General features: G+C 38.3%; 1 protein-coding gene across 1 annotated transcript in view; it reads left to right on the forward strand.

Moving 5' to 3' along the window:
• LOC124872942 (potassium/sodium hyperpolarization-activated cyclic nucleotide-gated channel 1) overlaps positions 1–19,825 on the forward strand; it is a 120,481-nt gene extending 100,656 nt beyond the window's left edge. The window contains exons 7-8 of the mRNA XM_047373381.1: positions 3,628–3,792; positions 13,216–19,825. Of these exons, the coding sequence (XP_047229337.1) occupies positions 3,628–3,792; positions 13,216–14,282 (1,232 nt within the window). The 3' untranslated portion in view covers positions 14,283–19,825. The remainder of the gene's footprint in view (positions 1–3,627; positions 3,793–13,215) is intronic.
• The last annotated feature ends 7,124 nt before the right edge of the window (positions 19,826–26,949 follow it).

The following is a 26,949-nucleotide window of genomic DNA, read 5'->3' on the forward strand; positions in this document are numbered from 1 at the left end:
CAGACTGGGATCTGTCTGTGAGGAAATCCAGCAGCCAGTTGCACAGAAGGGTGTTGAGTCCAAGGGGGTCCAGTTTGCTCACTGAGTTCTGGGGGACAATTGCGTTGAATGCTGAGCTGAAGTCCAGAAACATTTACACATGGGTATTATTGTTCTCCAGATGTTCCAGGTTCAGGTGGGTTGTGGAGGAAGCAGCATCCTCTATGGAGCAGTAAACAAACTGGAGTGGATCAAGTGTCTGTGTGTGTGTGGGTGGGTGGGGAGTTTGGAGATGATGTGGTTCTTCCCTTGCCTCTCAAAGCTGGGAGTGAGTGCGACAGGGCAATAATCACTGAATGAAATAAAAATAAAAGGTTGAATTTTGTGCTGTTGTGAACAATTATTTTAGTAATCGAGTATTCGATCAATTGTTCTGACGATTAATCGAATAACAATTTTTGTGTTGGTGTAGCAACTCAAGATATATATGAAAGAGAAATTGCAAGAAAAAAATTCAATTTGTTTTTTAAATAAAATGTCATTGCCTCAAATTCAATTGGATTAAAACATCACCTTTATTAAGTGATTAATGCATTTTCAGCTTCAATTACTTGATTTGTTTTATGGATATATGTGAGGTTTCAGATTGCATTAAATACAAGCATTTTAGCATTACAAAAGAATCTTAATCTTGTATATTTTTACAGATTGCAAAACTAAATGTGATCTTTGTAATGTTACCAATAGGGTTAGTAAATAGGTTTGAGTTTAGAAATTTGGCTACAAAGAACTGAGTTTTGTTGAGTTATTGTAAATAGCAAATGTTTATCCATGTTTTAATTAAGACTATATTATTGTCATGTTGATCCAGTGTTTGCAAACATTTTAATTTGAATGTTTGACTGCTTCATGTTCAGTATCTTTCTTGGCGGTGCGTCTTTCCCCTTGCCTTCTTCCTCCATAGCTGCTAATATCCCTTAAGGGCCTTTCAGACAGGACGCGGTTTGCGCTGTGCTTGCCGCTGGGTTTAGTGCATTTGCGCTGCGCGCCACTAAGCCTGTGAGTGCTTCTGCAACCAAGATCTGACCTAATCCTTTGGAAAATGTGGTCTTGTGGGTGTGTGACGTGGTAGTCTGGAAGGGGCGGGCCAGGGGGCGGAGTTGCTGGGAGGAGCTTGGAACCCGATCATAACTGCTTGCAGTTCTAGTTCTAAAGGTTTTTCTGAGTTTAAACTTTGCAAAAGCTGTAGCTATTATATCAGTATCAGACAAAAAGTTATTATCAACTCACCCACTGCTGTTTTGCCAACTTACTACTTTTTCCTACTAACAGAATTCCTAATGTCAGGTACCGCATTTAATTCTTGTTGCCATTGTTGTGTCATCTAAACTTATTAGTTGCAAAGCATCCTGTTTTAAATACAGACCAACATACCAACTGTACTTGTTTTGACTCTTGTATCTCCCACACGTCTGAAACCACATGTAACATGATGCAGTGTTTTGTCAGCGTCTCCTGTTCTCTGTGTCTGCCAGTGTTCACTAAGGTTTCCTTCACTGTAAAGGCTGCATTTCTATTACAGCAGTGCTAACACCTTCTTCACACTCACAGCCGGACAGAGTGTTGCTTGCACATCTTGCACATTCTGTGCTCTGCTTCCATGATTTATCATGGCAGAGCTATGAAAAATTACACCGTAACAGGTTAACGTTAGCCATGTGAAGGAAAGTGGTAGACTGTGTACAGATGCAAATGTAAGTGGAGGTTAAGGAGTGTTTAAACAGATACAGGCTAGTAGATGATGCAGTTGTTTCAGTCAGGCACTGCAAATGTTAAAGTTGCTTTCACACTTTGTTATCTTACTATATATGTTGGTGTTTGTAAAAACACATTTTACCTGTTTTTCATTGTGAAAAAATGAATTTCCTTTCGTGAAGCATCAAGTCCTGTTACGTCTGCAAAGTATACGTGTCGCTTATGACGTCCCCTGTTTTGTTAAGCATTCGGATGAAGGATGTCAAATGTACAGTGTGCTGTTGAGTCATAACAGAGTCAGTTATTTTGCTATGGCATAACCATCACTTATTATTACTAGTAATGATTGTCTGACCATCTGAGAATAAAGGTACTATGCTTTATACATACCCTTTGAGTAGCAAGTGGTCAAATTCGTAGCAGAATTATTCACGCTCCAATTTCACTACTCTGACTACTTTAAACCCATGCTTTTTATCTATTAAATCTACATCTTCACTGTCCATGAGATTCCAATAAAACAAATTCTGTAAAATCTATTCTCAAATTGCAGGTGGCGATAACACTGAGAACAACTACATCAAAATTCAAATGATAAAGATGTTGAGCATGGGCACAGCAATTATCGTCCTCGTCATTGTCGAGGGCCTCTGTGTAATAATTTTTTATTCTATAGATATCAAGTCCACATAAATTTTAAAAATGTTTTCTTTGAAAAATATTTTAAAAAAACATTCTGCTTTTGTCACTATGAACTCAAATTGCATATGGACAGGAGGTGCAAACAGCAGAGATTCTCGGTTTTGCACAGCATCCAAGGTAATGCTGAAAGGACCTCATGCATGTAGCCATTTCAAGCTATTGGCTTGCAGAGGAGAGTGAATCTTTTTAAAATGCAGACAGAGTTTGTGCATAGTATTACAGAGTACAGCATAGCATAATTTGAGGCCAACACATACCTCACCAGCAGATAGAATTGTGTTTTTTTACTTAAGGTGGCAAGAATAAGAACAACTTTCTTTTTGGCCTTGACATTATGTACTTCAAACGAGCTCAAGTGCAGAACTCTTGGAAAGTCCTGATAGGTCCCTCCTACTGCAGTATTTGTATGTAATAGTTGTTGAACATCTTACAGGAAAAATAGTTCTGCCCAGAACAAAAATAAGCTGTAAGTACTTCTAAACCAGGCTACAAGAGCAGAATAACATAATTTTGCTCTGGCAGTCCTGGGAGATAGAACAAATGTCTCTGCTCTTACGAAATATGTAAACACCGTAAGTGATGTTATTATCGGGTAACTGGTACATCATAAGAGTAGCAATGCTTATTTCTTAAAATATATTTGTAAGTGTACTGTACACAATGATTCTGTGCTAATTGTGGTGGGAAGTCAGGTTGATTTAATATTGTGGCAGATCAGTGGAAATGTGATCAAAGTGATTAATGGGGACTTCAAGGGGAATATAGATATGTTGCTGATGCATTGCTCTGCTGTTGTCCTTGTATGTCATTGCATTACAAACAGGATTACAGAGATACTGTAAAGTTATCCTTGTCTTTAGTTACTCAGTGCATTTTAGAAACACATGCAATGCCTTGGAGCCTAACAGTAAGGCCCTCTACTGTATTATATAATGGGACTATTAGCCCTGTACAGGATGATGAATTATCTCAGAATAATGAATGTGAGAGTCCTGCTTATGCGCTTCTCAATTTATTTACATTCACATTAGCTCTTCTACTCCCGTACCCGTTGTTTTCACAGATTCATCTATATGATAATGTGTACAGTAATTTCTGGGATGATTTCCTTTATGGCCTTCTGTACACTGCAGTCCTGCTACAGTTTCCTTGATGTGTTTTTCTTTGTGCCTCTGTGTCCCCGTCATGCAGAAATCTGTCTGCTCACCAAGGGCAGACGGACAGCAAGCGTGCGTGCAGACACCTACTGTCGACTCTTCTCTCTGTCTGTTGACCATTTCAATGAGGTGCTAGAAGAATATCCTATGATGCGACGTGCATTTGAAACTGTAGCCATCGACCGGTTGGACCGCATTGGTAAGACATTCATTTTTCTCTTGTTTCTAATTGTTTGACTCTGTTGCCCGTCATCATGCCTTGTTGTCTTGTCCTAATCAGATTCTGATTGCCCTTATTTCCTCATAAAAGCATTGTGTGTGCCATCTTGTGTTGCATGACCTGTATGCTACCTTTTCTTTTACTTGTCTCGTTTTTCTTAAATAACATTAAAGACAGTTCTGTTGTAACCAGTATTAATCCTTCTAATGAGCAAAAGTAGCATTTTGTGGTTGGATTAATTGGAAGGTGGTGCATGTCGCTGTCCGGGAGGGAGTTTGGTCGCCCTCTTCTTTGGTTTGGTGTTGCCCCCCCACTGGAAGCAACCAAGTGGATGGAAGCTAACCTCATATGCATGTGTGTCTGACCCTCGTTCCTCTCATCTGTACTCCTGGGTATGAGCAGCACCCCGCCCAATTACAGATTTCCAGCAAAATTAGGATCAGGAACAAGAGAAATGTTACCATCTGGTGCAGCTCAGTTGGCTGTCAAGCAGGCTTTTGATCAGTTTAACACACAGTGCCTTGCAAAAGTATTGATAGCTGTTAAACTTTTTTTATGTTTTGTCATATCGCAACCACAAACTTTGATGTATTTTATTGTTGATTTAGTTGATAGATCAGCAGAAAGAGCGTACACAAGTAACCCCTCCTTTAACTTCACCATTTTATCCAAGGTCCGCTTGGATAAAGTGCATGCTTCCTGATCTCTAGCATATATAATAATTTCCCTATTGGGACAATACATTTTCTATCTATTTTCTAATTTTCTATTTATGTCTGTGGCCTTCACTGCTGCATTTACACTGTGATTACTCACAGTTAAACTATATTTACTATATACAGGTAAGGTCAAAAGTAATGCCCCTGGCAGAGTTTGGATTTAAGTAATATTTAAATTTTACCAACATGTTCAATCTGACTAAACATTAGAGTGACGCTGACAAGACGGCAACCCACCTCCAAGACCTAAAGGTCATCACTAAAGATAAATTGTCAAAATACCAGTAGAAACATGCCAAAGGGTGGTCACAAATAACAACCAATAAAGATTATTAAGAAATGTCTCAATTTTCAATTCCTTACAGAAATAAAACATTTTGGTTGACTGGAAAGCATTTTAAATCTAAACCTGACAGGGGTATAAATAATTTTGGCCTTAGCAGTAATTTCAGAGGGAAATCAGTGGAGCTGGACTTTATTTAATTAAATCAAAGTATGTGGGAAAATATACATTTTATTATAATTTATTAGTAAAAATGTTAACTATGCATCCTTTTCCCTTCAGTTCACAATTATATGCTACTTTGTTTTGGTCTGTCCCAACAAAATACAATTAAGGTTGTGGTTTAACCTCACAAAATGTGGCAATATACAAAGGGGTATGAATATTGTTGCAAGGCACTCTACTACATTATTAACAAATAGGGTCTTTTTCTGTCTAACTGATAAAAGAATAAAAGATTAACTCTGCCACAGCAGGTTAAAATGAGGATAAGTAGACATAATGTTTAACCACACAGACGTTTCACAGTCACAAAAGGGCACAAGTATGTAAAAAAACTGGTTAATAACTGCTTTCTGTATATTAATGTAGCTTGCTTGAAATCTGATCAAACCGCTCTATCTGAAACATAAATGCTTGAATCCCTTTTTGGCCAAGTCACATTTAATTTGCAAAAGTGACAACGCTGCAATTGTTTACTGAGTATTACTCCAAACAGTCGATGTCACAGAAAGTGCTGTGCATATCACAGGGACTAACTAATGAGATTACTGCCGATTTGGTTAATCTTGTTAGTTGCTCCCAGAATGCTTCAAATATCACCATATATTTTAGATATTAGCATGTAAACCAAATCAAATATACTGTATTATCAGGAAATGTATTTATTTTTTTATGTGACATGAACTGGATATTGAGTGGTTCTTGAAGTTCCCACGTAAAGTCATTACTGATTCAACAATCTAAAAATGTACACAGCTTCAATCAGATTAATTCAAGAAGTGTTTTTTGCGTAATCACTAAATACACGTTATTCAGAAAAGGACTCAAATGCTTGTTGATATATTTCTGCAATATATTGACTAAAACATTTTAAAATTACATTAAAATATTGTTTCATTCATATAAAGACAGTATGCAAATGTTTCACTATAGTGGTCTGGCTCGAAACCTGAATCTGTTTTATCATTTCGGGCTGTTCTTCATTGTCATGGCTGTGTCAGTGGATCAGTATGCCACAGATACATATTTCCATGCTTTTAAATTGCTTTATAACACAAGGCTGAATCAAATCCAGAAGCCCTTAGTTATCAAGTGAGATGAATTAATCAGAAATCTACTATTGATATCTATTAAAGTTGGAAAATTCTCCTTAGAGTTGTGCTTTTATTCAACCTTATCTGAAGTATGAGACAACGTGCTGACTGACTGATGCATGGATCAGTCAGTGAACTGTTATAGTGGAGTAGACCCAATATGGCTTAAAATGGTAAGAAGAACCCACAGAGCCCTTCGAGTGCTTGGTGTCAAAATAAACTCAGATAAATGCAATAGTATAACCTGACTAGATAAAGGATAAAAGCCATCTAAACCAGCCTTGACCCTGTGTAAGAGCACCCCACCCCCCATTTTTAATTCATAAATCATTTTCTGTTAATTTAACTTGCCAAAATAAGGCCTGATTACTCCCTGACCAGTAAAATAAACACATCACTTTGACCTGAAATGAAACCTGTCTCACAAATTGAAGTAGACTAAAACATTGCAAAAAGCAAGACATCATTACCTGATCTAATGAAATTCAGGAATAGATGAGAAGTCATTGACATGAATCAATCCGGAAAGGGTTACAAAGCTATCTTGATCCGCAAATAGAGAAAACATCAATCAATGTTTAATCTTCCCGGGAGTTCACAGTCAACTGAAGTTACTCTGACCTATCAAAGAGATCACAGAAGAAGCCCAGACAACTTCTATGGCATTGCAGCACTTATTTGAGATCAGTGTTCATGATTCAACAATAAGAAAGAAACAGGACAGAAAATTGTGTCCAGAGAAGAATTCCTGCCCAAAACCACGACTGAGCAAAACGAACACAAAGGCAGGTCTCATATTTGATAAAAATTATTTTGATGATCTACAAGTATTTTGGGAAAATATTGCGTGGATTGACCAAAACGTGGAACAGCAGGCAAATATTTGGTATAAAACTAACATTTCAGGAATGGAACATCTCACAGCCAAACACAGCATTTCAGAAAAAAGAACCTCATACAACCAAACGTGGTGGTAGTTGAGGCATGGTCTGATGCTGCTTTGTTGGTTTCAGAACCTGGACAACTAATCCTAATTGATGGAAACTGATGGAAATTCTGTTCTCTAGCAAAAAATTCTAAAGAAGAATGTTGGGCCATCAGTTTGTGACCTTAAGCTAATTTTAGGGTGCCCTAGTAACAGTCTGAACTTTATATCATACGTTTGAGATTAGGTCAAGGAGGCAATTGCTTTTTAACATGGGGCCAGGTTAGTTTGGATAGCCATTTTCTCTTAATGAATTGACCCATCATTTGAAAATGTTGTTTTGTTTTTTCGTATTTACTCAAGTATTTGAAATAATGTTTCACAAAAAAACAAAAGCTGAAGAAATCTGATGGTGCTGTCAAGATAAGAGAGACAGGTAAACACAGAGGCACTGAACCAGTAGTACTTTCTATGGTAAAGAAAATCAAAGAGTGTTCACAAATTTAATGGCAAAGATAGCTATCTCAATGGCTTCATAAAAGTAGGAGACAGAGCCAAAAGAGAAAAACTCACCAAGGAGTACTTTCTATGCAAAAGAAAGGCAAAGAAAGTGCAAGCTAAACACAAAATAACTAGGCCAGGAGTTATGGACCAGAGGTAGAAAAAGGTTCCTCAAAGTTGACAACAGGAACAGCATTCGTAGCTCTATCCAGAAAACAGATGAAAACAGACTTTATATAAAATGGAGCCCAGTTATTCAAAGCTTTATTTGTAGGATGAACATTTTGAAGCTCTCAAATTGAAGGATGTTTTTCTGACCTCTGGTTTTATTTTGGCACCTTGCGGGCTCTGTAAAAAATTAACAAATGTAATTCTGAATAAATCTGCAAAATTAAAAATAAATGTGCTTATTTATTTCTGCAAAAATTCCCCATTACATCTGTAAGGTTGAAATCAGTTGAAATTGTACAGTACCGAAAATGAAACATTTTCAAACAGAAAATAGCTCACCCTTCTGTACTTTCAGTATGAAGTACATTGAACTGTCCTTAAAGTTTGCCAATGAACATAACTCAAAGCAGACAGAGCATCATTTTTTTAGTGAATGTCCTTCAGGAAAGTGTAGGGTTTGGTTTCAATGTGCCCTTAAATGTCAGCTGGTTAACTTATATTTGCCCTTTATTTAAGAACTGCCAGATGATTTCGCTTCCCACTATTACTAAATATTGGACAGTGAAAGCTGTGCACACTGACACAGTTGTGTCAGTGTGCTGCAGAGCAGATTTGTCCTTTCAGACTAAACATGAAAGGGGTTTTGTCTCATACGATGGAAGATATTTTGTCATGATCAGTGCTGGTTGTATCGTTTCTACATATTGACTGCATTTGGTTACCTGCTTGTCTTGCTCTTAAAAAAGAAAAAAGAAAAAGTAACCATGCTTTGAGAACAATATTATGTTGCACATTTGACGTTATCCTTTATCTATCTAAAAACTGTTTGACCAGGAGTCCATCTTGAGACGAGCACATCTCGTTTTCAAGAGTGCCCTGGCCGACGAGTAGGCACCAGGTAAACTTCTTATTCTGATTCTAGTATTTCGACAGGGCCAGATTTAACACATTTAGCCTTGCTAAATAAATCTAGTCTGAAAAATATCATCACAACAGCTTCATTTGTTGCTAAAGGTTACATTACCTGTTTAATTTCTGCATTCCTAACACATAACTCAAGTTACCCACACTAGAACTTCCTACATTCTGATGGACACTTTAAAACATCAGCAACTAAGACAATCAAAGAAACAAAATAAATCTCATCCAGTTCTACATGCCATTTTTATTTGAAAACTAATCCTCACTGAAAAATCACATAGTTTATGATTAGCTGTGATTCTCGAACCTTTCTATTTTTTTATGAATCCATTCCTGAAAGTGTATTCAGAATTATCATACCTCCAAATTAGTAAGACTTTTACTAATGCAACACCACATACAGTTCACTTTACATTCAAGGTCTCATTTCATTATTTATTCATGTTTTCACTCAACAAATAGTTTGTTTCTGATTGTCTGACTTGGAATGTCTGTTCTGTCTTGCGTAAAAAAAAAAGACTGGTGAAGATCTGAAGAAGGTGTGGGTAATGCAGGTCCTTGAGGGCTGGTGTTTCTCTGCTTGAACACACGTGATGTCAGTAAAGAGGTCATTAGCAGGCTCCTTAGAACTTACTTGAATTCTGAATGTAGGAGTTGGACCACACCAAGGACACAGGGCCTGAAGTACTGCAGCTTTGTACCTCTCCTATAAAGAACGAGAGGCTTATTTTCTATTTTAAACATATTTTTTACTTGTAAGATATTTCAGGCCGGTGGGGAAATAAGCCTATGATGATGCTATAAAACAGAGAGGAGCAGTACAATTTTCTAAGAGTCCAACAACAGCATTAATTACAAAAAGTTTCTTTTTTTGAAACCTGTAAATATAAATCAGCATTAATGAGACCTTCACAGATGTGCAAGTTCCAATTGTCATGTGCATGGCTGCACCTCCGTACCATCGCAGATGTTGCCTTATTGACTGTGCAGCGATAACAGCAGGCTGGTCCCTCCTCTTTAGCCTGGAGGATTCAGCATCCAGAGTTTCCAAAAAAATAGGACATTTTGAATTGCTGCATCCCAAACTTTTCCACTTTGACCCAGCCCATTTTAAATGAGGAGTAGCCAATAGAAAATAATGTGGCTACAATGATTTCTGTTTTTATGGCAGAGTCTGATCATGTGTTGGTATATGCAGGAACCAAAACTGGGATTACTTTCAGACAACAGTGTAATTCTGACTGCACAATTAATCATTTTCAATGCAATGTGTGTGGATGTGTATATTTCATTCTTATTTTAGCTTTTACCTATGTGTATCTCCTCACAGTTTACAAATATGTTCAATAATGAAATCCACAGATTCTAGAAATATTAAACTATATGTCATATTGTTCCTACATTTTCCCCTTGAAACTAATTAACAGAAACTAATTTGCAGAAATGAACAGAGATTTTTGTTCAATTTCCAAAGTTTGTTCATGCTAGTACTGACTTTAGCCAATTCCAAATTGTCTTCAAGAGATGCATTTAATGACATTCTAAATATTTTTGTAATTAATTATTGATATTTAATTAAGAGTTGATGTCCAACCATATATTTGATGGAGAGAGCAGATAAATTATCTTCTAAATCAATTTGTCTCAGCTTCAGAGTTTTACATTTTGAATTGTTACTATTTCAATACTTATAGCTTACCACACTTCGTAGTGTCAGTCTTGCTTCATTTGCTTTATGTGTTTAAATGTTGTGTTGCTAGGTTTTTAAATATTTTTAAACATTAATATTAAACTTAGAATTAATAAAGATGCATTAAGCTTTATGTTTTATGTATCAAAAGCTGTGTTTACAATTTTTATTTGGTTTTTAATACATCATAATTTTCTTTAAATCATTGTATGTTGATTTTTACAGTAGTAGTAAGAGTATGAACATTTCCTAATTTGTAGAAGTGTCTCATTTGACAAAATGCAGTTTATAAACAGCATTTTTGCCTGTAAATTCATTATGAGTTCTGCCTGAAGATTTCCTTTTTAATAAACATTGTATTAGGTGTATTAAATCAACAGTTTCCAACATTAAATGTGTAACCTTACCTCTTTATCTCCTTTCTGGATTGTTTGTATTATAAATTATATAACATTAACACATCAAAATAAGAAAATGCTTTTCTTTAAATTATGCCTTTGCTTATACATGGACAGAGCCACACAGCACCACAAACGTTTGGAGATGAATAGCTGTGCATCTGTGGCAATGCTGGAAAATGGAAATATACCGCATTAAAGAAGCTGATAAAGTGAAATATTTGTTCTCACAGAAATTTCAATAAAGTGTGTATCACGTATGAACTGTAGCTCTACAAGTATATTTTACCTTTAAGTAACCTATAAACAAAACAATATATCCAGCAACGATTTGAGATTGAGAAAAGGAAAACAATAACAAGGAGAGTAAATAGATGAGACAGAAGGCATATTGTACTGTTGAGAATGTGTACAAGTAATATTACATGATGATGTTGACATTTTATCACAAATATATTTAAAGCAAGTTTTTTTTTTATTTACTGAAATTTTTGTTTTTTGTTTGTTTGTTTTTTTCAGAATTTAAACTTGTCACTGTTTCGAATCTGTTACTGGTAGACATAGGAGTTATCATTAAACAATTCACTTTATAATAATAAATAAGTGTATTTTCATTCCAATCTACAGAGTTTGACCCTATCACCTTTAAAATTGCCATGTAAGCCAGCTTGTAAGTTGACAGTAGTTTACCAGTCAGCCTGTGGTGTTTGTTTTGGCTCTTTATTACCCAACCCTGTAGTGATGTTTTAATCCTAGTCATCCGCTTCAAACAGAGCACAGGATTCTGAAAACAAAACACTGCAAAAGTAGCATCAATCCATTATCAGCCGCTACAGCTAATGGCCCTATCTTATAGCTGAATGCGTGGCTTACCATCAACCTTGAGTGCAGCAAATCCTGTGAAACTATCTGGAGAAATGTGTCACCCTGAAGGACAGGATTTAATGATTGACTGACTGAAGTGAAAGCCTTCACCACAGTGAAAGTCCACTCTGTCTTCTTTGCTTCATGACTTGTCAATATAGAAGGACCACAATAATTACAGGAAACATGTCCTCTAAGGACAGCCAGACACTCAAAGAAAACATGCTAAGAATATCTTTATTGTAAATCTGATCAATATGAAATAATTTGATGTCTTATGGAGCTGTTATTATTTTGCCACACTTTTGCTCAAAATCAACAAGAGCTTGATTTTTAAAATGTTATTAGTCCCATTTATTTTCATAGCCCAGCCATTTTGACAGGCTGGGAAACATTTTCCTTCAGGCACATTGTCCTTTATGTCCTTTATTGAGCATGCAACATTCTCCAGAAATTATTAGGGACCCCTGGTAAGGAGAAAGGGGTCCATCTTCCTCACTGTTCTAATACAGCCTGTTTTTTTTTAAACAATGAGATGCCTCTGCCTTACTTGAATGGCATTTTCTACTGACTCTTGACTAACTAGAAGTGAGCGGCCCTGATAAACCTTTAAAAATATATATTAAAAATGCTACAGTTATATTTATTATTTTTATTGAAATTCCTAGGGCTGCCACTCATGCTTTTTTTGGTAAAACAATTTCTAATCATTGGATTTTCTGTCCCACGACCCACTATGGAATAAGCGGTAGAAAATGACTGACTGACTGGATTTTCTGTCTCCAACATGTGAATTTACTTCCAAAAAAGCTTGGATTTTACTAAATATTTCAGCACAAAATTTTGCTGCTGCAATAAAAGATTTATTTTTTTAGGCTTTTTACACATCTTTACTTACTGTGCCAATAAGAGTTCTTCTTAAGTAATGCATGTTTCAAAGAACATTATCTTAGCAATTAAACCCTCTGTTTATTTTCTAACCATGATTGAAGTTTAGTCCCATTAATTACAGTAAAAGTACAATTATTTTAGAACTCTAAAGCAAAAATGTTTCCTTGTGTTAAAAAGATAATTATTAATCTAGATGTCTTGGTAACATGCTTTAGCTAAATTGTCAGAGTAATTTAATAAACTGTGATTTAATTTCATCTTCAGACTTTAGACTTTCTGTTTTCCGTATTTAAAAAGTGTCCAGTATTGTGGCGTGTGGGTACAAATCATCCATAACTCCTCTGTGTTTTGACCTCACCACCCTCATAGTCTATGTCATCATGTCGCACCTTCAGTAACCTTTGTCTCTTATATGTCCTTTACGTTTCTCAAACTTCTCATAGTCATGATTGTTAAATGTCTTTCAGTTTTTATAACAATGTAGCAGTCCTTAGTGGGTCTATAAAGATGCAGCTTGTGAGACTGAATCTAGTGCAATAATGTGATTTTATATATTTTATAAAAACGATAGACCCCCTAAGCAGGTTAGAACTCAAATTTAGATATGCTTTGGTATGACTGAGGCATACAAGCTGCATCTTTGTCACTCAGAGTCTGCTTTTCTCTTTTGTATCCAAAGTTATCTATTGGTTTTTGTTAACTCTCCTAATTGCGTCTCAACAGGGAAGAAGAACTCATTACTGCTGCAGAAGTTCCAGAAGGATCTGAACGCCGGCGTGTTCAACACACAGGAGAACGAGATATTGAAGCAGATTATCCGTCAGGACAGGGAGATGGTGATGATGGTGGACCGCAAGCAGTCAGTTACCGGGATGAACTCGACTCCAATGTCAGGAAACTCCATCATTAACTCACCAGCTCAGCCGCCCTACTCCACTGTTTTTGGCACCGCTCAGCTACAGCAGTCCTCAGTACCTATGACTTATAGTGCTTCAGCTATTGCCAACGCCTCTGTTGCTCGCATGCTGCCAGTCGCTGCCGCTGCCGCCGCCGCTGCACAAGGAGGGTTCCCAGCTCCCAGTCTTTCCCAAGTTAATCTGAATTCCTCGTCACAGACAGCATTGCAGCAGCAGGGAGCTATCATGTCACCCTGCTCCTTCACGGCAGCCATGTGCAGCCCGCCTGTTCAGACCCCGTTGGCTAGCCGGAGCTTCCAATATGGTTCACCAACGGCTTCCCAGCTGTCACTTATCCAGCAGTCCATTGGCCAACCATCTCTGCCTATCCAGCAACAGCTCATTCAGCAGCCGACTGCTTCTACTGCTGCTGCGACCTCAGCGCCGCAGCAGCAGGTCCCTTCACCTCAGCGGGGAGATATCCACAAGAGCACACAGGCTCTTCAGTCTGGCAGCTTGAGTCGAGATGTCCGACACCTGTCGGCCTCCCAACCATCACTGCCACATGACACGTCTCTGGGGCCCAGAGCTCATCCCACCTCTGGGGAATCTCTGGCCTCCATTGTGCCACCGACAGCGGCAGCCATCCAGGGAATAAGTCTACAAGGCGGCATCCGCACTACAGTGCCCCAGCGGGTCAGTCTGTTTCGCCAGATGTCGTCAGGAGCCTTGCCCCCAGTGCGTTCAGCTGTTTCGGCATCGGCAGCAGCGGCGGCAGTGGGAGCATCTTCATCCACGACCCAGCACAGGGAATCTCCTGGATCTAGAAGAGATTCTGTCCTGAGCAGTGCAGAGACTGAGCAAGACAAAATGCGTTTTGCATCAAATTTATGATTCCATACTCCCCTTTGTTTACTTTCTTTTTTTTTTTTACTTAATTGTGTTTCAATTCATCTTTAAGATGGGTATAGAACAAAAGAGGTAAAAATGAGGAATTTCTGAATTTATTTGTTTCTCTCCAATTTTCCTCTAAAGTAACCTCATAGAAATCTTATATGTATATAAACCCTTGTATAATATTTTAGAAATTTTTGTCTCCCTAAACTTAAGAATGTATATTATACAGATACATGTGAGTGGATGTTTGAGAGTGTGGATGTGTGCAGCTGCAAGTGTGTAAAATCCAACTATAATATTGGCAAAGGCAATTTAAAGCTGTAGTATAAAAATGAGTCTTCCTTTCTAAAAAATATATGAAATGATATATCATGTATGACTTTTTTTATTCTTATTTTTATTAATTTGTTTTCCTTTCACTTTGCTTTCTTTTTTAACTGGAATGCAATGTAGATTTTTTTTTTTTTTTTACTTAACTCAAAAAGAAAAACTGTCGTCTCCTGTTAAACAGCTTTAGGCATCACTGTGTAATTATTAATGCAATTAACTCTGACAAAGAAATTTAAAAAGCACATGAAAAAACCTAATGATGTTGCTGAGACTTTGCTTCAGTGATCAGAATAAATACTGAAACTGAGTATGAAGTTGCTCCCAGTGATGAGAAAACAGTCTGCTGAGCCGTTATATCCCCAAGGCAGGCTCACATACAAACCATGACAGTGTTATGGGTCCAAAGGGAATAGGTAATAGAAATGCTGCTTTCTTTGTTTATTTCTTTGGTGAGGACGGAGCGTGGGGATGGATATGGATGGATGATATTGTTTTTTTTCTATTTCTGATTTCAGATGGTTGAGATCTTACATAATGTTGCGTAAAAGAAATCTGTGTATATTTATAATATTTATAAACTAAAGATTATCACCATTATGCAATAGACTGTGACATAAATATCTATATGTGTGCTGTAAATAGTTTTGTAGATCTAGGATTTACAGATACTGTGTTGTGCATTCTCTATCATAACAATGTCTTACTTCTATCATCTATATGCGACAGAGGTTAAGTGACAAAATACGTATGTTTCATAAGAGATGAGCAAACCTTAATGCAAGAGCTAGCAGAACTTGATGCAGAGAAATTTAGGCTTAAAGGATATTTATGTTTCCTGCTCTTTTCTCTGGCTGCATGCTATATTTAGGTATAGTATCAGTTATGGATTAGCATCAGTACATAATATTTAGAACTAGATTTGTGTTTTCTAATCCAAAGTAGATAAGTTGTTACCATCATCCCACTTTCTGAAAGACACAAATCAATTTTCCAATGGTTTTTACTAACCTTACTGTTCATATTCAAGGGTAAAAATATTCTTTTCATTCCTATTTATTGTTATTAAAAACGTCCATTTGACTTGTCCCTTGTTTGCAAGCTGACGTTTATGGCGTTTTACACTATAATAGTATAGCGTAGAAAACTACTTAATTTGGGTTATTTTGCTTGCACAGTCCTAGATCAAATATGTACGATGGAGTATTGGGGCCAAACTAAGAGAATTCTTATTTATTTATTGGAGATTATGAGAATAAAGTCTTAATATAAGGTCTACTGGAATAAAGTCATGAAATTACAAGAATAAAGTCCTAACAGTGCAAGAATGAACTCATAGTATTACGAGAATAAAGTAGAAATTTTATGAGGACTCTTACAAGAAAGTGCAGTCTTCCATCTGCGTTAAAATGAAGAAGGTTGAGCATCTTGTGAAGTTATACTTTTGTATTGTTTTCAAAAATAAGGAAATACTTTTAGCACATTAGCATCAAATTATCATTAGCATCAGAACTTTGAAACGACTGTGTGTATTTCAAAGAAAGAACTGCACGGATTTGGAAGAAATTGCTTATTTCGTGGAAGAAGAGCTGTCTCATTATAACTTTATTTTAGTTTTATTATGACTTTATTCTGCTAATAGTATAATTTTATTCTCATAATGTTATGACTTTATTTTTGTTCCCCCCCAAAAAATGTTTTATTTTAATCTGGCCCTAATACATCATAAATATGGACCAATCCAGCCAAGGATTTATTTTACACAACACTGTTTATTAATATTTTTGATATCTCCCATATGTGTTTGAATAAAACCTAATTAAATTAATTGTAAAATTAATACCGTTAAAGAAAATAGCTTCTATGCCTGTCTGACTGACATAAAGACCCATTCTTTGATCAAAAGGGTAAGGCCAGCAAGCCAGCAAAAGCTTACACAATAACTACTTAGCTTGAAAAAGGCTGTTATCTCAAGTGAACAAACTTGTTCTCTAGAGTGAAATAAAATGAAAAACACAACCCACTGACATTACCCTTATTATAAAACACAATTTACCGTCATATAGTTTTTATTTCATCCTGTGAAGGAGGTTCAGTGAAGCCTGATCAGTATGCTGCATACTGTACATCAAAATGGCTGTCTTCATAGGATGATGAGGCTTCTTTTTGTCTCTTTCCTAACCCAACAAACTGGGTCACAAATGTTGACCCAAAGTTTGGTTAAAATGACCAAATTTCTATTTCAACAGCATAGAACCCGGCATTTTATTTACAGGAAAAACGGCCTTCAGTTTTTACAGTCCATAAAGACCACTAAATATTTAATCAAACTGGATGTTGAACCTAGCTATCACCAACTAATAGCACCAACAAGTTTATCTTATGTGATCAAACAGGGCCATCTAACATTGTAATTATTACATTTTACCACCTTAACATTTCTCGTTCCATCCTGTGGAAAAGGATCAGTGACATTTAATCAGGTCATTGTTTAATTCAAAATGGTCAGTGAATAATGATGCTTCTTAATCTCTTTCAACCATAACAAACTGGATCACAGCTTTTGTCCAGTCAAAAATACCCACTTTACCTAATAAACCTTGAAATAAAAGGGAAACGTACAGATTTAATTGACATTGCTTTTTATTTTACTATTAACCACATATTATCATTAGCCTTTTTATAATTCACATTAAAACAATAATCTTAATAATGCTCCATGTGTTTTACTTCCCAGTCAAAATATCTATGTTTTTCCCCAGCAAGGGGATCATAATGAAAATAAACAGGGAAAGTTAAAATGAGACCACATGGTCATAGTTGTTGATAAATCCCAATAGGCCAACTCTCAGAGTCCAGAGTTTATATTCTCGATATATGGTGGACAAATTATTACATAATATTTAACCAGCAGACAGACCATTATGTTTTTTAGTAATTGTATCTGATGTGTGTGAAGACACAACTTGCTATGATTCTGTCCCTAAAAATGGAAAATTGAACTACAAATAAGGGTAGTGCTAGTTTCTTAGATTAATAGTGTTTGACCAACTCCTAGTCTATGTGTAATGATGTGAGCTGTCAGGCTGAATGTTGTAGACTCTCTTCAAGTCTTGGGCATTAGGTGAATTGCATGTATACAGCCATCTCCAAACACACACATACACACACAGCAGAAGAAAGAGGAGAAGTAAAGTGAAGCACCCCTCTTCAAATGACCTACAAAGACATGCTTAAAAGATAGGCAACATAAGAGGGCTTTGGTACTGTAATCTTGGTGTATTGTAACTAAAGAATATCACAGACACTTTATAAAGACCTCAGGAAATTGTATTAATGGTTAAAAAAGGAAGCCGATCAAGAGTGGAGGATAAAGAAATGCTGGTTTGCATTAAGGTTTTTGTCTCATGTAACTCCATCATGTGGGCTTAGGTACTTTAAACTGACCCGGACATTGAGGCATGAAAGTTTAAAGTTAAGCAAGAATAACACATTATCTGATGACTCAAATAAAAGCAGCTATTGTCACTGCTTGCAGGTCCATTCCGTGCACATACAGTAGGTTGTACATTGTGCTCAAGGCCTTACTGCTGTCTCCTTAATCAAATGTGACAAATTCTTATTCATGCACAATTTCGATTCAGAGCTGCCGCTTTTATGGCACCAAATCCCATCAGTTCACAGTGACTAAGCCCTTTGAGATACTGTTTTAAAAGACTACAAGTCTTCACCCCAGACTGTGTCGATAGTTCACTAATCCAGTCAACCCACCACTGTCATGAAAGCATGCGTCGTCACAAATACTTAAATAGAAACTATCTCGAAAATGTTGACGTTAAATGTTAATGTTAGATCCTCTTTTGTTCACTGTCCTTCTGCCTAGATGTTATCTGTGTGTTGAAACAGAAGCATTGACTTTTTTGCATTAACGGTCTGAAGTATTTGTGCCTAAAACTTTCGCCATGTTCCATCCTTTTTTTGTTGCGGGTGTGAGCTCGCCGCACACTAGCGTCATTTCTGCACACGGCTGCGCGTTCACTCTTACTATACTCTGTGTGTGTTCTATGTCTAAGTGTTTATAGACGAGGAAGTAGTTAACAATAATGATGGCCAAATGTCTCAACGTATGCAGCTGGTGTCTTCACTCACAGTGAAAACTGCTGGAAGCGGTTCTTTTTTATTTTCTAAAACTCTCAAATTATATAGAAATGTCATGAGGCAATGTACAGTTTAAAGAAAAAGTGCAATCTGTAGACATGCAGATACATCACAGACATGAGACATTACATAAATTTGGAGCATCTTTATACCTTTCTTTGTAGCTATCCACTGATGTAAAGGTTGAGTACTGATGGATGAAAAGAAACTGGCCAAAGCAAAACATTCAAAGTCTTTGTCCTTGTTTTTAAATTGCACTTTCTGACTTACTAATGAAAAGACAGGTGTTCTTTCAGCTAGGTTAGGTGCTGGATGAGGTATAAAAGGGAGCAATAAAAGGAGTTTGTGCTGCCCTCATCTTGTTTGAGTTTCTAAACGGGAGCGGGTGGGCAGTGTTCTATTTGCAACAGAGAGCGCTTAATCGTGAATATGCCATAGTGTATAGGAACTAGTACACAGTCGAGATGAATTGCAGCACTGTTGGTTTGTGCTGTTTTTGATACTTGCCTTTGGAGGGAGAGCTTCCCAACTATGTGCTTTTTTTTTCACCAAACAAATCGCTACGAACATACCGGAATGGGCATTATCAGTGACGTTTAACACAGAATAACGAGCATACTCATTAGCAGTTTAGAGACTGTCAACAAACCAGCACGTATATTATTTATATATATATTTCTTTGTGGTAGTTTTGTTGGTATGGGGGGTTGACAAGATGCAAAAACAACTGATAACATTCATGTAGGATGAACCAAATTTTTATTTGGTTTTGATGATAAGTTTTATATGTTTACTGATGATGTGAGTTGTGCAAACCCAACTTACATGGTCACTGTTTAGCTCATTCCCATAATCCAAGGCTTAGAGAAAACAAATTGTCTGTTGGTTACTTAAAACAGAGGAAAGAAGAATACATGTAAAACTTTCTTACGATAATATGCAGACAAACAGTGTTTGTCAAAAACTCTTTTTGATTTTTTTTTTCATTTATTTTGTTTGTAAATAATAAACCTTGAAAATATAGAAAATAAACGACATATTGTCATTTAAAATGATTGTGACTCATTCTCTTGCATAAAACATGCAGGCAGATTGTGAACTCATTTACAACTTCATTAGTGGAGAAGAAGGTGCAGGACTTTTTTTTTTTTAGATGTGAAGCAGTAATAGAAGGGTTCAGAGAGTATCTCTGTTATGTGTGTGTTAGCAGTTACAGACAAGGTGGTTATGGCCAAGAGGGGCTTCTATTCATTATCTACAAAATCCTAAGCTTGACAGGCAGCTGAACTCTCATAAGGAGAATCCATCCTTTTGAGTTTTAGCTGTGAAGATGGCCAGAAACCGAAACTCCAACAGATATTATCTGTGTTCATCATCATTTATATGCTTTCAGGTTAAATTTGCAAAAACTATGTTTTTGGTCAGGACGTTTATCTATTGGTCAAAAATTTTATTCCATGGGTACAGTAGGGAAAAAAAATGAAAAGACAACTCCAAGCAAAGTGTAGTAAAAATGCTTTTTCAGCATTTCTGTTAAAGCTGCATCCATCCATTCTTTTTCTATACCCCAGGTCTCTTGGAGGTTGCTGCCTATTTTCCATGATCAATGGGCAAGAGCTGGGGTACACAATGGAGAGGTCACCAGTCCCTCACAGGGCAGCCCAAAGACACACAGGAAAAAACTGTCTCGCACACACACACTCACAAGCATATTTCAGATGAGTTAGTTAACCTAACAAGCATGTATGTGGACTGTAGGAAGGAACCCTGGAGAAACATATGCATGCACAAAAACAACATGCAAACTTCATGCAGAAAAGCCCGGACTGGGATTTGAACCAGGGACCGTCCTAGTAACAGTCCTAACAACTGTGCCTCTGTGCAGGACTGCAATAAATAAAAGTAATTAGGAACAACGCGAGCAGTTAAAACGTAAAGGAATGTCATCAAGCAACATTAAAAACTGTATATAAACTGTTGCCCATAGAAAAATCTGCCTTTCAGACTAATTTCTTTTTATGTTGTGGCTTAACTTCCACTGCAATATGTTTAGATGACTTTATCTGTCAAAAATGAATCATTGTCCTAAATTAAATTGTCAACAATATTTTATTCTAACATGTGCAACATTGTATTTGTTGCTCCTTAAATCTACAACAAAAATAAAATACTGTTATCTTTTAAACACAACTAACCAAAATGGATTTCCTACTGTGGGTTTATTCATGCTTGTCCTCTGTGTCTACATAAAGTAAGGTTTGCACCTCATCTGGTTTCGTCTTGACTGTAACAAACTTTGATTAGTAATAGTGAGGCTCTGTGGATCCCAACATCTATTGGAACAGTCAGTCAGTCATTTTCTACCGCTTCCATAGTGGGTCACAGGGTAGCTCGTGCCTATCTCCAGCAGTCTGTGGGCGGGAGCTGGGGTACACCCTGGACAGGTAGCCAGTCCATCACAGGGCAACACAGACACACATAGGAGAAACAACCACTCTTATTCACGCCTGTTTTTGGACTGTGGGAGGAAGTCGGAGTACCCAGAGAGAACCCACGCATGCATGGGGAGAACATGCAAACATGTGTTATTTGTAGTTTGGCAATTCAACATGTAGACCATTGGCCATCTTGTGAATATGGATCTACAAATCCCTAGTACAAAAACATCTGTGCATGTTAAAGTTTGGAAGTCCTAAAGCCAAAATGGTGAACACACCCAAAAACTGGTGGTAAACAACGTACCTATAGAGCGAATAAAAAATTTTAAAAATTGGTCAAAAATGATTAGAAGCTCAAACTGGAAGCAGAGAGTTTGGAAGTTGTAGGACCACAGGGCTAATGCTAGTGAAAGGCTGCTCTGTGCTAGGATTGTAAAGTTGTCTCCAACAGCCTCTTGGAATATCAGAACATCAAAGATCATAAAAGATCAAAGTCTTAAAAAAAGCTGCTAACATATTGAGTAAAGCTCAAGGTATTTAAAGGAAAGCTGGAGTTTAAGGGGTACCTTCCAAAGGAGAAAATATTTTGTTTTACATGTTAAAAGAAAACTGAAGTATGAACTGTATTCCAGGCTCCCTTTATGAAGGCAATCCTTAAATGTTTATGTTTGTATGGGTGGAATTTTATAGTTAAGTTCAATAAGAGTTCCTCCACTTTTCAATAAAACAACAGTGAAGTTATTGGATTTGATGTGATGCAGCTGTAACTCAAGTCCTTATTTTAAATGTAAAAGAGGTTGCATTAGCTATGACACTTTTTTCTTTTTTATCTAAAATAACTTGGGAAACTCATTCAGGTATGTTAAGACAGAGGGTGACATAAAATGTTTATATATTTTGCATTTCTTTGATCTTGTAATTTCTGTATTGCATTTAAACAAAATATAACCTTTAAATATGACCCAAACCTGTCCCTTACAGTAATGCTCTTGCATAGAATATTTCTGTTTGCATAGAATATTTAACTTTTCTATACATGCAAAAGCAGTTTATTTAGACTGCAGTATTGCCATAAACAAAATTATGGCACTTTTTTCTCTTGCAGACCTTCAGGAAAAGCCTTGCCCAGACATACAGACAGACAATAGTCCAAAAGATGCCTTGCACATCTTATGAGCCAATTTAAGTAAATTTATGGGTCTTTGAACTGGAAAAGGCCAGAAAGCACAAGAATGAGATTAATAAGGCAACATACAGCTTCAGATGTGCTTGAAGATGTACTTGAGTGTTTTAGAATGTGTTAGTCATGTAAGAAACAACTTACTGACCCACATACAGAACACACTCAGGAGACAGGAACCATAACCATAAGGAAGGTTTTGGGCAATCTGACAGAGAGAGGTATCCCAATCGTTGTGGTTTTTAGTATAACAATGGCTATCAGTTGGCTCTAGATGGACAAACTGTCTACTTTTAAGGCTAGGCTTAAAACTTTCCTTTTTGATAAAGCTTATAGTTAGAGTGGTTTAGGTTATCCTGAGCTATCTCTGTAGTTATGCTGCTATAGGCTTAGGCTGCTGGAGGACATAATGACCACTTTCACCCTCTTTGCTACATTCTCACACTGCTCTCCAATTTTGCATTATTTGTTGTTATTTCAGCTTTTAACCTTGTTCTCTCTCTTTTCTCTTCCTAGAAGCTACACCTAGCCTGACTCTGTGTCTACCTGTGACACCTTTATGGAGAGGGGAATCGTCCGAGCTTCTGCTGGCAACAACTTAATGCTCACCCTCTACCAATGATCCACATAGCCCTGTCTTTCAGTGTTTAACCCTTTCTCTCTCCTAGACATGGCAATCGAATGAGCTTTTACTGTAACTAATTATATGTGCTCTCTTTCAGACTCTAACCTTGAAAACTGGCTCAGAGTTTATCTGTTCTTTCTTTCTAGATGAAATGACTAAAGGAGCAACATCCATTAAGATTTACTTTTCCTTCCCATAGAAAGGACTCCTGAATCAGTGTTTCTTTGTTCTCTGTGTGTCTCTGCTCTGTTCTCTCAAACTCCCAGTCGGTCGTGGCAGATGGCCGCTCACACTGAGCCTGGTTCTGCTGGAGGTTTCTTCCTGTTAAAAGGGAGTTTTTCCTCTCCACTGTTGCTACATGCATGCTCAGTATGAGGGATTGCTTCAAAGTCAACGCCAGTCACTGTCCACTGTCTCTACATGCTCATCCAGGAGGAGGGAATGCTGCAAGTCAATGACTGGATGCAATCTGCTGGGTTTCCTTAGACAGAAAAACTTTTTATCCAATTTGAATAAATAATTGAATCTGACTACACTGTTCAATAGTTAGGTTTAATTGGAATGTAGTACCTGACTTTTGTGAAGTGCCTTGAGATGACATGTGTTGTGAATTGGCATTATATAAATAAACTGAATTAAATTGGATTGAATAAGTTTAAAATGTTTGTTGTAACAGATCTAATAAGTAAAGTCAGGGGTCTGGGAACAGGAACACAGAACGAGTCTTCAACTGCACATGGAAGAGGACAGGTAAGATTATTATACTGCTGGAGGATGCTGGATGTAGAGAAGGAAAATCGTGCATATAGGGGATGAGATGATTAACCGCCAGAGAGGAATGAGTGGGGTCTGAGAGTTGGTGATCAGCCAGAGGAAGGTGAATTTGATCCGTAGTGCTTGAACTGCTTCTCGGGAGGAGGGTTTGATCCAGGAGGAAGATGAGTTCGGCACAGCGTGATGGGTTCTTGCGGAGTGGCTTGGAAGGTCAACACGGTGGAGGGTGAGCAGGATTCGATCTCAGGAGAGTCCAAGGAAGGAGGAGTCAGTACGCTGCCAGCTGGAAACCTAGTTCAAAGGAGACAACTTGAATTCATGCAGGTAAGCTCAGGAACCAGGAAACAAGCTGGAACGGGATCCAGAACACAGGGGCAACCTGAGGGAAAACACATTCGAGGTGAGATTATCCTCCTTGAACAAGGAATCAGGAACATCAGAGGGCTAGAGTTTTACCACAGTTGGTTAACACTCAGGCATCGAAGTGGTGGCAGCAGACTTCTCTTAAACCTCTCCGGATGAGGCTTAATGTGCAACACCTGTCGCAGCACTCAGCCACCAGGTTCAGATGCCACCTAGGGGAGGAATAATGAAGCAGCAGACAAAAGAGGAGACAAAGTCTCCCAGACTCCGACATCACCCCCCCCTTCAACGGCCGCCACCTGGCGACCCAAAAGAGGGGGACGGAAGCGAAGACTGATAATCACATATTAAGGAAGGATCACAAATAAAAGAACGGGGCACCCAATAATGGCCCTTAGGACTTTAGCCCTCCTAGTTGACGAGGTACTGCCAACCACGACCCTTCCGACCAGAGTCCACAATCCTTAGGACCGAGTAGACAGGGTGCCCCTCAAAGTCCCAGGCAGGTGGACGGGGCTCGGCCGCAGGGCACAAGCTGCTGGTCAGGACAGGCTTAATCTGGGACACATGGAAAGTGGGATGGATACGAAGGTTAGAAGGTAAACGAAGTCGGACTGTGGCGGGGCTGATAAGTGACTCAATCTCACATGGACCAATAAAGCGACGACCAAGTTTCTTGGACATGGATCTTAGAAGGATGGGATCACGGGAGGAGAGCCAAACTTTCCGACCGGGGGATTACTGAGGTGTGGGTATACGTTTCCTGTCTGAATATCGTCGATTTTGTTCTGCTGTACGTTGGAGGGCTTTGACCGTGTCAGACCAGACATGTCTGCAACGGCAGATGTGATGGTGGACTGATGTAACCGAAATTTCTTTCTCATCAGATGGGAACAATTGTGGTTGATAGCCAAGTGAGACTTCAAAGGGAGACAGACCAGTAGCAGCAGAGATGTAAGAGTTGTGAGCGTATTCTACCCAGGGTAGGTACCTGCTCCAGTCAGGTGGATTAGTGGAGGTGAAACATCTGAGGATGGATTTGAGTTCTTGATTCTTTCGTTCAGTTTGACAATTAGACTGCTGATGATAACCAGATGTTAGTAAAACTTTAGCATTAAGTGCTGAACAGACTTGTGTCCAAACCTGAGAGATGAACTGAGGTCCACGGTCAGGCAGGATGTCCTGGGGAATGCCATGGAGTCTGAAAACGTGTTTGACCAGAAGTTGTGCAGTTTGAAAGGCGGATGGTAATTTTCTGAGGGGTACAAGATGGCAGGCTTTAGAAAAACGGTCAATGATTGTGAGAATGGTGGTCATACCTTGAGACACTGGGAGTCCAGTAACGAAGTCCAGAGCGATGTGTGACCAAGGACGCTTGGGTATGCTCAGGGGTTGTAGCAGTCCAGTAGGTGGTTTATAGGATAACTTGTTGCGAGCACAGGTGGGACATGCGAGTACATATTCCTTTACGTCCTTTAGGTGAACTGAGGGCCACCAAAAGTGTCTGGAAATGAGTGCAATGGTGTGACTAGAACCAGGGTGAGTGGAGAATTTAGCAGAGTGAAACCAATGGATGAGGCGGGAACGGACTGAGAATGGAACAAAAGTTTTATTATGAGGACCGGTACCTGGGTCTGGTTCATTCTGTTGGGCTTGGAGAACAAGATTTTCAATCTCCCATGTGAGGTATCCGATGGTGCAACTGGGGGTAAGATGCCTGCTGGTTCCTTGTTGGAGTCGTCGGATGACAACTGTCATGAGAGAGCATCAGGTTTTACATTCTTGAAGCCAGGACGATAGGAAATGGACAGGTTGAACCGACAGAAGAACAAGGACCAACGGGACTGGCGGGAGTTGAAGCGTTTAGCAGACTGAAGGTAAGAAAGATTTTTGTGGTCAGTCCAGACCATCACGGGATGTTCAGCGCCCTCCAGCCAGTGACGCCACTCCTCAAGAGCCAATTTAATGGCTAAAAGTTCCCGATCACCCACATCATAATTTCTTTCTGTAGGTGATAACCTACGGCAGAAAAAGGCACAAGGAGGAAGCTTTCCATCAGTCAGAATGTTGAGACAATACTGCACCCACCACTGTGTCTGAAGCGTCAATCTTGAGTGTGAATTGTTTAAGTGGATCTGGGTGGATGAGGATGGGTGCTTGAGAGAACTTCTCCTTAATAGCTAAGAAGGCAGAGTTAGCTTCTGGGGTCCAAATGAATGTGGTTTTGGTTGAAGTGAGAGCAGTCAAGGGGGCGGCTGTTTGACTGTAGTTGCGTATAAACCTGCGGTAGAAGATGCCAAAACCCAGGAATCTTTGGAGTTTTTTACGAGTGTTAGGAACGAGGCGATCATGGACTGCTTTCATCTTGTCCGGGTTTGATCGAACCTGCCCACCCTCGAGGATAAAGTTAAAAAGGTTACAGATGGTTTATGGAACTCACACTTCTCTCCCATAATATCATCCACTAGAGCTTGGAAGACTGCAGGAGCATTGCAAAGACCAATGGTGTCTTAAAGGTGGTCTTCCATTCTTCCCCCTGGCGGATTCTGTCAAGGTGGTATGCGTTGCACAGATCCAGTTTAGTGAACACAGTTGAATCATGAACAGGTTCGCATGCAGATGATATGAGGGGAAGAGGACATTTATTCTTTACAGTAATCATATTGAGACCTCTGTAGTCAATGGCCCTGTCCCAATACCCACACTACACCCTACGCCCCTCTATCAAGTGTGTACTTTGTAAAAGTGCATGTAAGGGTTGAAGTGCGCAGGTTATAAGCATGCAAAATTGGAGAATTG

The sequence above is a fragment of the Girardinichthys multiradiatus genome, chromosome 8, assembly GCF_021462225.1.
Source record: "Girardinichthys multiradiatus isolate DD_20200921_A chromosome 8, DD_fGirMul_XY1, whole genome shotgun sequence".
Classification (NCBI taxonomy): Eukaryota; Metazoa; Chordata; class Actinopteri; order Cyprinodontiformes; family Goodeidae; genus Girardinichthys; species Girardinichthys multiradiatus.